General features: G+C 43.8%; 1 protein-coding gene across 4 annotated transcripts in view; it reads left to right on the forward strand.

Annotated features, from left to right (window-relative positions):
• The window catches only part of LOC120058337 (1-phosphatidylinositol 3-phosphate 5-kinase-like), a 28,800-nt gene that overhangs the window by 3,960 nt on the left and 11,737 nt on the right, over positions 1-13,103 (forward strand). For 2 of the 4 annotated variants that reach the window (XM_039006927.1, XM_039006929.1), the window contains exons 3-18: positions 1,236-1,397; positions 2,550-2,659; positions 2,993-3,164; positions 3,984-4,194; positions 5,047-5,073; positions 5,274-5,363; positions 6,775-6,913; positions 7,595-7,752; positions 7,909-8,020; positions 8,249-8,405; positions 8,701-8,868; positions 9,431-9,490; positions 11,133-11,262; positions 11,782-11,962; positions 12,307-12,381; positions 12,500-12,607. In XM_039006927.1, coding sequence (XP_038862855.1) covers positions 1,236-1,397; positions 2,550-2,659; positions 2,993-3,164; positions 3,984-4,194; positions 5,047-5,073; positions 5,274-5,363; positions 6,775-6,913; positions 7,595-7,752; positions 7,909-8,020; positions 8,249-8,405; positions 8,701-8,868; positions 9,431-9,490; positions 11,133-11,262; positions 11,782-11,962; positions 12,307-12,381; positions 12,500-12,607 — 2,060 coding nt within the window. The remainder of the gene's footprint in view (positions 1-1,235; positions 1,398-2,549; positions 2,660-2,992; positions 3,165-3,983; positions 4,195-5,046; positions 5,074-5,273; positions 5,364-6,774; positions 6,914-7,594; positions 7,753-7,908; positions 8,021-8,248; positions 8,406-8,700; positions 8,869-9,430; positions 9,491-11,132; positions 11,263-11,781; positions 11,963-12,306; positions 12,382-12,499; positions 12,608-13,103) is intronic. The other 2 variants (XM_039006928.1, XM_039006930.1) reach the window with 1 other exon arrangement.

Here is a 13,103-nt window from a genome sequence, read left to right on the forward strand (position 1 = left end):
ATCATTAGAAAACCCTTTTGCAATTATGTTAGCACAGCTGAAAACTGTTGTGGTGATTAAAGAAGTAATAAAACTGGCCTTTTTAGACTCGTTAAGTTTCTGGAGCATCAGCGTTTGTGGGTTTGATTACAGGCTCAAAATGGCCAGAAACAAAGAACTTTCTTCCGAAACTCGTCAGTCTAGTCCTGTTCTGAGAAATTAAGGCTATTCCGTGCGAGAAATTGCCAAGAAACCGAAGATCTCGTACAACGCTGTGTACTACTCCCTTCACAGAACAGCGCAAACTGGCTCTAACCAGAATAGAAAGAGGAGTGGGAGGCCCCGGTGCACAACTGAGCAAGAGGACAAGTCCTCAACTGGCAGCCTCATTAAATAGTACCCGCAAAAGACCAGTCTCAACGTCAACAGTGAAGAGGCGACTCTGGCATGCTTGCCTTCTAGGCAGCGTTGCAAAGAAAAAAACATATCTCTGACTGGCCAATAAAAATAAAAGATTAAGATGGGCAAAAGAACACAGACACTGGACAGAGGAACTCTGCCTAGAAGGCCAGCATCCCGGAGTCACCTCTTCACTGTTGATGTTGAGACTGGTGTACAATAGTCATTTACAACATTAACATTGTCCACACTGTATTTCTGATCAATTTGATGTTATTTTAATGGACAAAAAATAAAATGTGCTTTTCTTTCAAAAACAAGGACATTTCTAAGTGACCCCAAACTTTTGAACGGTAGTGTATATTAGAACTATTAGAATTTCTGCATAGTGCACCTTTTAAGGGGAAAGTACTGTTTTTTTTAGACACAAAGGCAAACTTCAAGGAGTAGGCCATTCAAGGAGTTGGTCTGATGGTGCCCTTTGATGGTATCGACTTCCCCTTTGCTTGTGGGAACAATAGAGCGTGGTGTCCTAAAAAACGGAAATTAGTTGCCTCTGGTTTGTTCAGCTATTCATACAGGGAAAATTAATGGGGAAAGAATAGGGTTTTGGGATAAATGCCGAAAATAAGGTCCGAGGTTGAAAATTGAAATTTTGTTCTATGAGCTATCAGTCAGTTAACATGACCTTTCTGAATTATGAAGCCTTTATGTGCTTTTTTAAAATTACATAACCCCCCCATGTCATGAGGATACCTGTGCCATCTAAAGATGTGCCTTTTGTTAAGTAAATCAGGTGTTAAGTTAGGTAAAAAAGTTACTGGAGTGCCACTGTTCTAATTGGTCTATGTGTACAGAGGAGGGGCGGCCACCCTCAGTGACAGAGAAACCGGATGTGGTTGTGGCGTCACCCACTGGGGAGCGTAGGAACTGGACCATACCAGCACACTCCATCCACGGCTCTGGGGCGCATAGGAAACAACACCACGATCTTTTACGCAGGACTTCTACTGCTTCAGGTACCACACACACACACATTTATTCTAATACATCAGATGTACAGTATACTTATACAGTGGGGGGTTGAATACTGCACTGTTCGGTAGGGCTTGCAAGTTAAGCATTTCACTGTACTTATGCATGTGACAAATAAAACTTGAGTGATTCTTTGTGCTTTCATTTACATTTGGCGTGATTGCATTAATTGTCTCTCTGGCTTGACCTGATAATGGTGATGAATGTTTCATGCTGATAGGTTTAGTCATCAGTCAGAGATCTGAGTCACTGGAGGCGTTATATCCCCTAGGCAAGCTTAAAGGAGAGCTGCTGTGTTTCTACCATGGGCTAGAATACGTATTGAACTACTGCTCTTTATGTGAGGGCTATCCATTTTGACATTTTATAGTTTTAAGTTAGCAACGTGCAGATAAGAATGGATGCACAGTGTGAGTAACATGACGTCTATTCAAAAAAGCTGATGTATGTCTTCTCTTTTTGCAGTGGACTGGCCATTATGGCCTGGTGAGGGTGAGGGCCTTCTATACTGTGTGTTTGCTGAGAATTCTGAAATGTTTTTTGCGCTTGATTTTTTTAACAACCTGGTTTCAGAACCCAAGCACCTGAGTGGTTTTGGTGTGAGTGTGGTTGATCTAGCTACTTTTGGCATGTATGGATAAAGTGCCTTCTGATGTTATTTTGTTGCCAACACTGATATTTGATCAGTTGTATGTGTTTGCATAATGATATAAGAACTAACATCATTCTACCTTTTTTGTTTCTTACTCAATGGCATTTGTCCAATTTGCGTTTTCTGTATAATTTTGTTCATAACCATAATTGTTCAATAGAGCCTAGTTTATGGCTACTGATATACTGGTAAGCTTCTGTTCTGTTATTGTGCAATCCTTTTTTAACTTAACCTGCCATTATCAAAGCAAATCCTTGTAGAGATTGTCAATTTCCATGCCCGTTTTGGGCTATAACCTACCTAAGAGAGGTATAAAAAATAAAATAAAAAGTAGTCTCTCCTTTACCTTTCTGCATTTTATTTGCATGAAAAGGGAGCATTTGCATGATGTGAATGGTTAGATGAAATCTGCTATGACATGTGTGTTGAATGGTTGCACCGTGTGTGTTTCTTTTTGTGTCCGTGTGTGTGTGCGCGCTCCTAGAGGGCCGTAGGAAATCGGAAACCCCCCTGGGCACTCACGATCCTCGTACGGCTGTTCAGCTCCGCACTGCTCTGAAGAGACTCAAGGAGATCATGGAGGGAAAGAGCCAGGTATCTACCATACCATTTCACAATCACACTGCTGCTGTTGTTTATTGTACTTCACAATACGCTGCTGTTGTTTTACACACCGTTACTCTAGTGCTGCTTGTTTTTACTTGGAGTAATATAACCTAGCTAACTATCACAATCACACACAGGCAACTGTTCCAAATATGGGACATGTGAAGATGCCTCTTATTCTTTAAAAGTAGTCTGTTATTGTTTCATCTAACCGTTTGATTTCAGTGAAATATAGTTGCCATATACTTTGAAAAGATTTCTTCAGCATTACTTTATACCTCAGTGCTAGTTGGTCCACTAAATAAAGAAGGCATATTGCAGGACAGTGACCTGAAGCAGTACTGGATGCCAGACAGCCAATGTAAGGAGTGCTACGACTGCAATGAGAAATTCACCACCTTCCGCCGCCGCCACCACTGCCGGCTCTGCGGCCAGATCTTCTGCAGCCGCTGCTGCAACCAGGAAATCCCTGGCAAGTTCATGGGCTACACGGGTGAGTGCGTTGGGGACTCACAGGAGGGGGTGGGGGCATGACCCCTAGACCATGCCCACCCCTTGGCTGCATCATCATTATCCCTAGTGACCTCCTGAGGAGAGGGGAGACAGCTCCTTAAGAATGATCCCAAAGCAGGGTCACAATGTGTTAGAGAGGTCCAATGGAAGAGATCTAGTTGAGCCATCGCTGAGATCATGTGTATGTACAGAGGTCTATTGGTGCTCAGCATGGTGTTTTTTATGCTGTGGTTGTGTGTGTTACTGAAGTTGGACTTGGGTAAGTTGACTGGTTGACCAGTGACGTTTGAGCTAACATTGCTGTGATGTGAGAATCTGAGACCAAGAGATCTAATCAATAGCATGTTTGTCCTTTGATGATGATGTGCTGTGACCTTACCATGCCATGCAGTGACAACACCACAGTAACCACAATACTGCCTCCATCCTAGATCATAGCAGGACCTGCTCTTCCTCTCACTGACTTCTACCCTTCTCACTGTCTCCCTCCCTCCCTCCCGCCATTGTCTGTCTGCCTGTCTGCCTGTCTGCCTGTCTGCCTGTCTGCCTGTCTGCCTGTCTGCCTGTCTGCCTGTCTGCCTGTCTGTCTGTGTCTGTCTGTCTGTCTGTCTGTGTCTGTCTGTCTGTCTGGTCTGTCTGTCTGGTCTGTCTGTCTGTCTCTGTCTCTGTCTCTGTCTGTGTCTGTCTGTGTCTGTCTGTCTGTCTGTCTGTCTGTCTGTCTGTCTGTCTGTCTGTCTGTCTGTCTGTCTGTCTGTCTGTCTGTCTGTCTGTCTGTCTGTCTGTCTGTCTGTCTGTGTAGGAGACCTGCGGGCCTGCACCTACTGCCGTAAGATCGCTCTGAGCTACTCCCACTCTGCAGACTCTGGCTCCATAGGGGAGGACCTGTCTGCTCTGTCTGACTCCTCCCCCTGCTCCACCTGCGTCCTGGAGCCCAGCGAGCCTCGCACCCCGGTCGGTGGACGGAAGGCCAGCCGCAACATCTTCCTAGAGGAGGACCTGGCCTGGCAGAGGTAAAATAAGGCTGCATCCCAAATGGCACCCACCCTAAGAACACAGACCGAGAGGAGGAACCATAGAGAGAAATCATAGGTTTAAGTCTGTGGGAGGAACCATGCATGCACTCTCCAGTCTTTTGCATCCTTACTCTAGTAATTTTGTCCCCTTCCCGTCCTGTCCTACGAATGATGCATGCACTTCTCCTTCGCATTGACCTCTAGTCTTTTGTTGTCTTCTCTTCACCTCTTGTCCACAGTGTTTTTATTTCTGTCTGTGTATATCCTGCATGATTTTCTGTGTATCCCTACTCTCATATCTTTGTTTTTTCCTTCAAATGCAGAGTTGAAGAGACAGAGGAGAGAGAAACATTCAGCGCTCTTCATCCCCTATATCCTCTCCCCTCCATGTCCTCTCCTCTCCCTCCCTGTCCACTCCATCCTCCTGTCTCCTCTGTCTGCCTTCCTTTTCTTCCCCTGTATACTGGGTGGGTTCCTCCCTGCTTGGTCCACTTTCACGTGCATGGTTTTATTGGCGCTCTACTTCCTGCTAACCAATCAATCAATCGTATTACCTTTGAGAGGGGTGCCTTTGAAAAACATACATTTCTCAGCAAAAGGGATTTCAAATAAATGTTTGACTTTAAAAACAAAGAATACCAAGAGGTATTATTATTCAATTGAACATACTTTTCCTATTGTGTTTTTCAAATACATCCCTTTGTTTGATTTTGACAGGGAAGCATGCTTTTATATTGTTTAGCTCTAATAAAATGCCATCCCTTTGAACTATATAACCAGCTTTGATCCAATTTTCAGTGTTCTGCTCTTGCTCAAATGAAATATTTTCCCCCTTCTCTCCTGGCATAGAAAAACTCCCATTGGGATGAGAAAGAAGTGAGTCCTGTTGTTACTTTTATCAACGTTTCAACTTCTCTGACAGCTTGTAACAGTTTTGTTTTTTATTTTTGACCTGAGCTTTACCATTCTAGCCCTACCATATTGAGACTTCTGCGGTAGTGTTATATTGACATCAAAGATGGATGTGAAATGATTTAGTTCAAGAATGAATTTGTTTGTATTTATGTCTGTGTCAGTTTGATTCACCAGGAGTCTCAGAACAGTGGCATGAATTCTAGACGGAGCACGCTACAAGAGGATGGAGGCAAGTCCCCAATAAGGAAGCGGTGAGTGTCTGCTTTTGGTCCAACATCTATTTATAGAACCCTTTTACAGCTTCTTTTACATTCTTCCAGCTAGGTTTAGGGTTTGTATTTTGGTGCCCTATTTTCTGAGATTTATAGAGAGATTTATATTAAGTTCAAGGTTGGTTTCTTTTACAGAAACAAAGCATGTCTGACTTTAGTTAATAGGAAGGAAATTGTCCAGGCCATTTTTGTCTCTTAGATTATGGGGATATAATCTATATGCATGCAGCATCATTTATACTTAAACCACTAGATGCTGTTTTCCATTGTGCCCTTAGGTTTATTACTGGTCATGGTTCTAGAATTCACCATTGTGTTTTGAATCAAAAAGTGGGTTGGACCTCATTGTATGTAAGGAGAGAGCAGCATTTTCTTGTTTATTTACAAAGCACTCATGCAGAAACTTCCTATCATTAATTACATTTAGACTTCCAAATGACCAAACCCGGTCTCAGCCTTGGATAACCCTGGAGGCCCCTTCGGTCTCCACATAGTTGGGTCAAGCTGATTTTAGTTTTTTTGGGCCCTTTATGTGGAACAACTTCCAGAGCTCTCTGAAATTAGATGTTCTGGTCCCCATTGGTCAGTTGAGAGTCATGATCAGAGACTTCTACATTGATAAAGGTGTCTGCTTATCTGCCTTGTAATTTTGTATATTGTATATGTTTGATGTATTTACGCAGGGTTCGTCTGTGAAAGACAGCCTAGTGTCCCTGTCAAAATAAAGGTGAAATAAAATATAGAATAGTTATGATAGTGTGTTCATTCTATTTCTGTTGGACCCTTTTTGACATCTATTAGCCCCCCTTTCCACTCTAGGGGTTTGGCACAGTTACTGTAATATCCGACAGGACGTTAGTATTAGATTACTTGGGAGAGTATTCATTTTTGAGAAACCAAAAAAATATAGGCCTATTTTAACAATGAAAAGGCTTTGTCTAAAATTAAGTATAATTATCTATGTGACATTGCTACATAGCCTTCAAGGATAGACCATTACATTACAATTTTATTAAAACAACAGTTTTATGACATTTTTTACGAGTGCATCCCATTAAAAAAATATTCACTGGTAGCCTACACACGTTTTGCACGTGTAGCTTGTTATTGTCATCAAGGTTAGAGGTCATGTGTAGCAAATGTAGTGGGAGAATTGTAATCTATGCATAATGGAATTAAAATTACAGAGTTCAACTATCCAGAAAAAAGTAATATTATTTGAATAGTGAAATAATTTCTAATCCCTATTACACACACACAGAGACACAGACACACAGACACAAGTTAGAGAAATATAATATAGAATGAGAAGTAAGGTACAGAATGAAAATGAAAATGTTGCTGCATCTATTGTGTGATGGCCCTGTAATGCCAGCCCCGTCTTATCCAGGTCAGCCAGTGTGACCAACCTGTCCCTCGACCGGTCTGGCTCCTCCATGGTGCCCTCCTATGACAGCTCAGTGAGCCCCCAGACCAGCAGGGCCATGCCAAAACCTGACCACAGCGAAGAGGAGAGGAAGATACTGTTGGTAATGATGAACTCCCACTTTCACTCCCTCTTTCCCTTTATTCTTTGTTCATTTTTACCCCCTTTTTCTCCCCAATTTCGTGATTACGATCTTGTCTCATCGCTGCAACTCCCCAACGGGCTCGGGAGAGGCGAAGGTCGATTCATGCATCCTCCGAAACATGACCCGCCAAACCGCGCTTCTTAACACCTGCTCGCTTAACCCGGAAGCCAGCCACACCAATGTGTCGGAGGAAACACTGTTCAACTGACGACCGAAGTCAGTCGCTAGAGCGCGATGAGCCAAGTAAAGCCCCCCCGGCCAGACCCTCCTCTAACCTGGAAGACGCTGGGACAATTGTGCGCCGCCCTATGGGATTCCCGGTCACAGCCTGGGATCGAACCCCAGGCTGTAGTGACGCCACAACACTTCAATGCAGTGCCTTAGACAGCTACGCCACTCGAGGGCCCCTTTCACCTTATTCTATCTCACTCTGTATCCCGCTCTCTCACTCTGACTCTCTTTCTCGCTCGCCCTCTCTCTCCATCTCGCAATTACTCTCTCGCTTTCTCTCTCTCTTGCTTCCCTCTATCCTCAATCTTTCCCTCTATCTCTGTCTGTATAATTTGTTCTGTCCAATTTACAATCCGTTCTTGACAAAGCAAACATAAGTCATTTTTGACTGAATGTCATGACATGTAGGACTCGTCCCAGCTCAAAGACCTGTGGAAGAAGATTTGTCACAACACTACTGGTATGGAGTTCCAGGACCACCGCTACTGGCTCCGTACATACCCCAACTGCATTGTGGGGAAGGAGTTGGTCAACTGGCTGTTAAGGAATGGAACTATCTCCACCAGGTAAAGACAGACATCATGCTGAGTGAAAACCATTCTGGATGTCTGAGTAAGCATCCTGTTGTATTAAGCAGAGATTACATGAGTTACTAAATGTTCTTTCTCCCTCATCCATCCTCTCTTTTTCTGTCTCTCTATCGCTCATTCACACTCTTGCAGGGCACAGGCGATAGCCATTGGTCAGGCTCTGGTAGATGGTCGTTGGTTGGACTGTGTCACTCACCACGACCAGCTGTTCAGAGATGAGTATGCTCTCTATCGCCCACTCCAGGTGAGATACTGTTTTGCGGGAATAAGGGGAAGAGGACACAGATATTTTTAACAATGCTGATGGGGGTGGTGTTGATGATGGTCATAATGGTGAGGATGGTGATCATGACGATAGTGGTGAAGATGGTGATGCTATTGCTGCTGAGGATGACTATGATGATTGTGTTGATGATTTTTTTTGATGACGATAATAATGATGGTGGTGACGCTGTTGCTTCTATCCTCACAGAGCACAGACTTCTCTGAGACCCCGTCTCCTGACAGTGACAGTGTCAACTCTCTGGAGGGACACTCAGAACCTTCCTGGTTTAAAGACATCAAGTTTGACGACAGTGACACAGACCAGGTGGCTGACGAGAATGACTATGTCATGCCCAGTACGCCCAGTAAGTATCCCTGTATGCCTTGTGACTCTGGCTACACATTACAACAACTAGCCTCATGTCCATGTATGTTGCTTTCCTAAATAATAGGTAGTTGAGTCCTTCTGTAATGCCTGAGATGTTTTTTTGTATTTATCTTGAACTAATGAACTAATAAGGGATCCTAAGAGCCCTTTTGTACTGTCTCTGATGTCCCTTCATATTTATCCCCCTCCATGCTGCTATGCATCAAGAAGACAAATATATTTTTTTTTTTACATGACTAATAAAGATCAATTAATGCCTCCCCCCCCATCAGACTCGTCCAGTCCTAGTAAGAGGACGTCAGTCAGCAGTTTCCAGTCAGCGGTGGACAGTGACTCTGCTGCCTCCATCAATCTCAATATGGAGCAGGACAATGTCAACTTCCACATCAAGAAACAGTCCAAGTACCCCCATGTACCCCCGCACCCTACGGAGCAGAAAGGTACTGAGCCAAACACACAAAAATAATGATTAGTTGCTGTTGTCTTGCTGTAGGCTAACACCTTTTACTAAGGCTGTGTTTACACAATCACCCAAAATGTGATGTATTGGCATATCTGATACTTTTCTCGAATTTGTTCTGTTGAGTTCACATTTGTATGGCTGCGTTAAGTCAGTCCAATTCAGTTATTTTTTTGACTAATTGGTCTTCTGACCAATCAGATCAGCTCTTTTGCCCATAATTGGGCAAAATATCAGAATTGGGCCTGCCTGTGTAAACGCAATCCTGATACAATTCCGATGTTTCATATGTGACCTTAGTCTGAAAGCTCAATTCAGATTTGTTTGGGAATTTTGCACATGACCTGTTGTTACAACAACAACCACCCCAACATTTAAAGGAACAGTTACCGGAAATGAGCTATGCATATAAATGTGTGGCGGTCAGAAAGAAATATAGGATAGCACACAAAGTTTGCGTAGCCAGTTTCCATAAAGGGTATATGTTTTTGAAAGGTGGAGTTGTGCGTGTGTTGATGCATTTCTCCGCTTTCTCCTATCAGAGTACCTGGTCTCAGAGGACGGAGGACAGAATATCTCCATTAGCGACGCCTTCATCAAAGGTAGGAGGGTCGTTCCACAAATTCGGTTACTGTCAACTGGGGAGTTGTCATACTGTCAACAAAGCAGCATGACAGAATTATTAACACAAGTTTTCAAATTACCACTTGTTTCTTTGGGAAGATGTATAAAGTGATCTGTGCATTTGAACAATAGCATAAATACGCCAATTTATTTTTGGATGTAAAAACTGAATCATCTCTGCTGCACATGCTGCCACTGTTTTGATTACCAAAGTTATTTTTAGAACGAGCAGCTTGCAGCCAGCTTACGAGTGCATCGAAGGGAAAACGCAACAAGCACAAATGCAACAAGTGAAAACAAATGATCTAACTGGGGATAGCTAGATAGCATGATGAACTCACCAGTAACTTTAGTTGGAGTTGATTGCCATGTGAGCTAACTAGCTTCCGGTGTGCGAGCAAGCTAGCTACCGGTGTGCGAGCAAGCTAGCTACCGGTGTGCGAGCTAACTAGCTTCCAGTGTGCGAGCAAGCTAGCTTCCGGTGTGCGAGAAAGCTAGCTACCGGTGTGTGAGCAAGCTAGCTACCGGTGTGCGAGCAAGCTAGCTACCGGTGTGCGAGCAAGCTAGCTACCGGTGTGCGAGCAAGCTAGCTACCGGTGTGCGAGCAAGCTAGCTACCGGTGTGCGACCGGTGTGTGAGCTTTCCGGTAGCTAGTATCCACTAGCTTGCATCTAACGGCAGGAAACACAAAACAGTGTTGCGAATTGGGCATAGAAACATGTTTTTTGTCCTACCAGATCCATGAGAAGGTTTTAGCAAGTGTATTCCTTTGTCCTTCAACTGGTGATGGATGTGGATGTCTGGTTTAGGTCCCAGGCTCCCAATGACTGTCATGATTATTTATTTACAAGGTCATTTGCAGAGTGAGCAGACTCAATACCAAGCAATGTAAGAGCTGGCAATGCAGCCGGATGCCCAGTGCTGCTGATTGCAGAGCAGTTGATCACTTTTGATTTTTATCAATTTATTATTTTTCACTTGTTTAAACCAACCAAAAGTGGGGCACTGCCCCTAATGCCCTAATGGACAGGCCGCCACTGTTCACCATATTAAAACAACAGTTCAGTTCACATAACAGGGTTGACCTCAAAATGAGGGACAGACGTAAATTAATCACTCACATAAATAATAATCTTCAGAAATGACTTTGTCAAAGCAACAAAATAACTAGGGCTTTACAATGATGTTGAAACTTGGAGAATGTTGGGATTAAGTTGGTTGAAATCTTCCTAGGAGTGATGACACGGGGTTGATAAACGGAGCCTTTAATCATATTTTTTTATATTATTGAATTATCCATGTGATCTATATTAAAGGGCACTTCATTTAATATAACAGGCATTTAAAATGCAATATTGTTGCACAATTTCTACTTAAAATATCAATGGGATGCACGCAAAAGGCACTCTTTTCGTGGAATGACCCGGGAATTCCCCACTTCCTTGTTTAGTTCAAGTGTTGCTTCCTTTTCAACTCTTTTGCAGCTGTGTATTCTTTCTGTTGAACAAGCAGTTGGTACTGAACCTAATGTATTGTAGCTGTAAGCCAAGCTAACAGCCAAGCTAACATTCTCTATATCTTGCGCTCTCACTCTTCTCTCTCTCTGTGTGTGTGCTGTAGAGTCCCTGTTTAACCGTCGTGTGGAGGAGAAGGCTAAAGAGATGCTGTTCACTCCTCTGGGCTGGCACCACAGCTCCCTGGACCAGCTCAGAGAGGAGAACGGAGAGAAGAAGGCCATGGAGAGGCTACTGTGAGTACAGTCAGATAACTTAGAGGTTTGAAAGTTGCTCAAATGTTTTTGTCATTCCTTTTATTTATTTTTTTGTAGGTATGTTGGATGTTTGGAAACTAAAGACTAGTCTTTAGCTTACTGAAGTGAAGTAAAACTGAACTGAAGTGGAACATATTTGAGTCATTCTTTTAGATGAAACAACATCTCAGTATAAATTGGAGCATACTATGGTGTTATTTTGGGCTCCAGAGTGACGCAGCGGTCTAAGGCACTGCATCTTAGTGCTAGAGGCATCACTTCAGACCCTGGTTCAATTCCAGGCTGTATCACAACCGGCCGTGATTGGGAGTCCCATAGGGCATTGCACAATTGGCCCAGTGTCGTCCAGGTTAGGGTTTGGCCGGGGTAGGCTGTCGTTGTAAATACGAATTTGTTCTTAACTGACTTGCCTAGTTAAATAAAAATGTAAAATATTTTGCTGGTGAATCCGCATGGTATACTGGCCTAAAACTGCTGTTTTCTTCCCTCCCTTCCCAGCTCTGCCAACCACAGTCACATGATGGCGCTGCTGCAGCAGCTGCTGTACAGTGAGTCCCTGTCCCTCTCCTGGCGTGACATCATTGTTCCCGTGGTGAGGCAAGTGGTGCAAACGGTGCGGCCGGACGTTCGCAGCTGTGATGATGACATGGACATCAGACAACTGGTCCACATCAAGAAGGTAGCTCACTGACAGTAACCTCGTACAACCATCCAGAAGTCTCGCAAGCTTACATTCTGTAGCGCAGCGGTAATTAGTCTGGTAATTAAGAGGCTACACTGACAGCGCTCTCAGGGAGGTATTCTGACTTGAGATTTGGGTGATTAACTTGACTTTCTGTGCAAGTCTCCATATTGAATTCAGTGAAAGATTTACGCTAAAGTCTGAGTTGCCTGCACTTATCTCAACTCTGAATCAGGTTATTTGTCATGTATCTGTACTTATACTGCACACACTGTAGGGGTTGAATTTTGAGTAATTTAATGTGACCAAAATGGCTATTTTATTATTATATTTTTTTTTAGATTCCTGGAGGGAAGAAGTTTGACTCTGCCGTAGTGAATGGCTTTGTCTGTACCAAGAACATTGCCCACAAAAAGGTAGGTTCCTTCTCCTGTAATAACCACCAACATCTCTCCCTGTAAACCGAGCCAGAACGACACTCTTTATTGCTTGTCTATGTGCAGATGAACTCAACAAAGTATTATTTTGTCTTAGATGAACTCGTACATCAAGAACCCCAAGATCCTGCTGCTGAAGTGTTCCATAGAGTATCTCTATCGAGAGGAGACCAAATTCACCTGCATTGACCCCATCGTGCTTCAGGTCAGTCAGACACTCAGTGGTTTGTGGGTTGGGCTGTCATATTGATTTTAAGCATGAATGATTAATGTAGCTAAATTAACAAGATGACAAGTATAATTTCAAATAACCTAATCAAGGGCTAGGCATTAAGACAAGCAAATTTAGAATACATATTTCACTAATTCCTGGACTCCTGAGTGGCGCAGTGGTCTAAGGCTCTGCATCTCAGTGCTACTGGAGATTCTGGGTTCGAGTCGAGGCTCTGTCGCAGCCGGCCGCGACCGGGAGACCCATGGGGCGGCGCACAATTGGCCCAGCGTCGTCTAGGTTAGGGGAGGGTTTGGCCGGCAGGGATGTCCTTGTCCCATCGCGCACTTGCGAGTCCTGTGGCGGCCTGGGCGCAGTGTACAGTGTTTCCTCCGACACATTGGTGCGGCTGGCTTCCGGGTTAAGTGGGCATTGTGTCAAGAAGCAGTGCGGCTTGTCTGGGTTGTGTTTCGGAGGACGCACGGCTCTC

The sequence above is a fragment of the Salvelinus namaycush genome, chromosome 13 (genome assembly GCF_016432855.1).
Source record: "Salvelinus namaycush isolate Seneca chromosome 13, SaNama_1.0, whole genome shotgun sequence".
In the NCBI taxonomy this organism is placed as follows: Eukaryota; Metazoa; Chordata; class Actinopteri; order Salmoniformes; family Salmonidae; genus Salvelinus; species Salvelinus namaycush.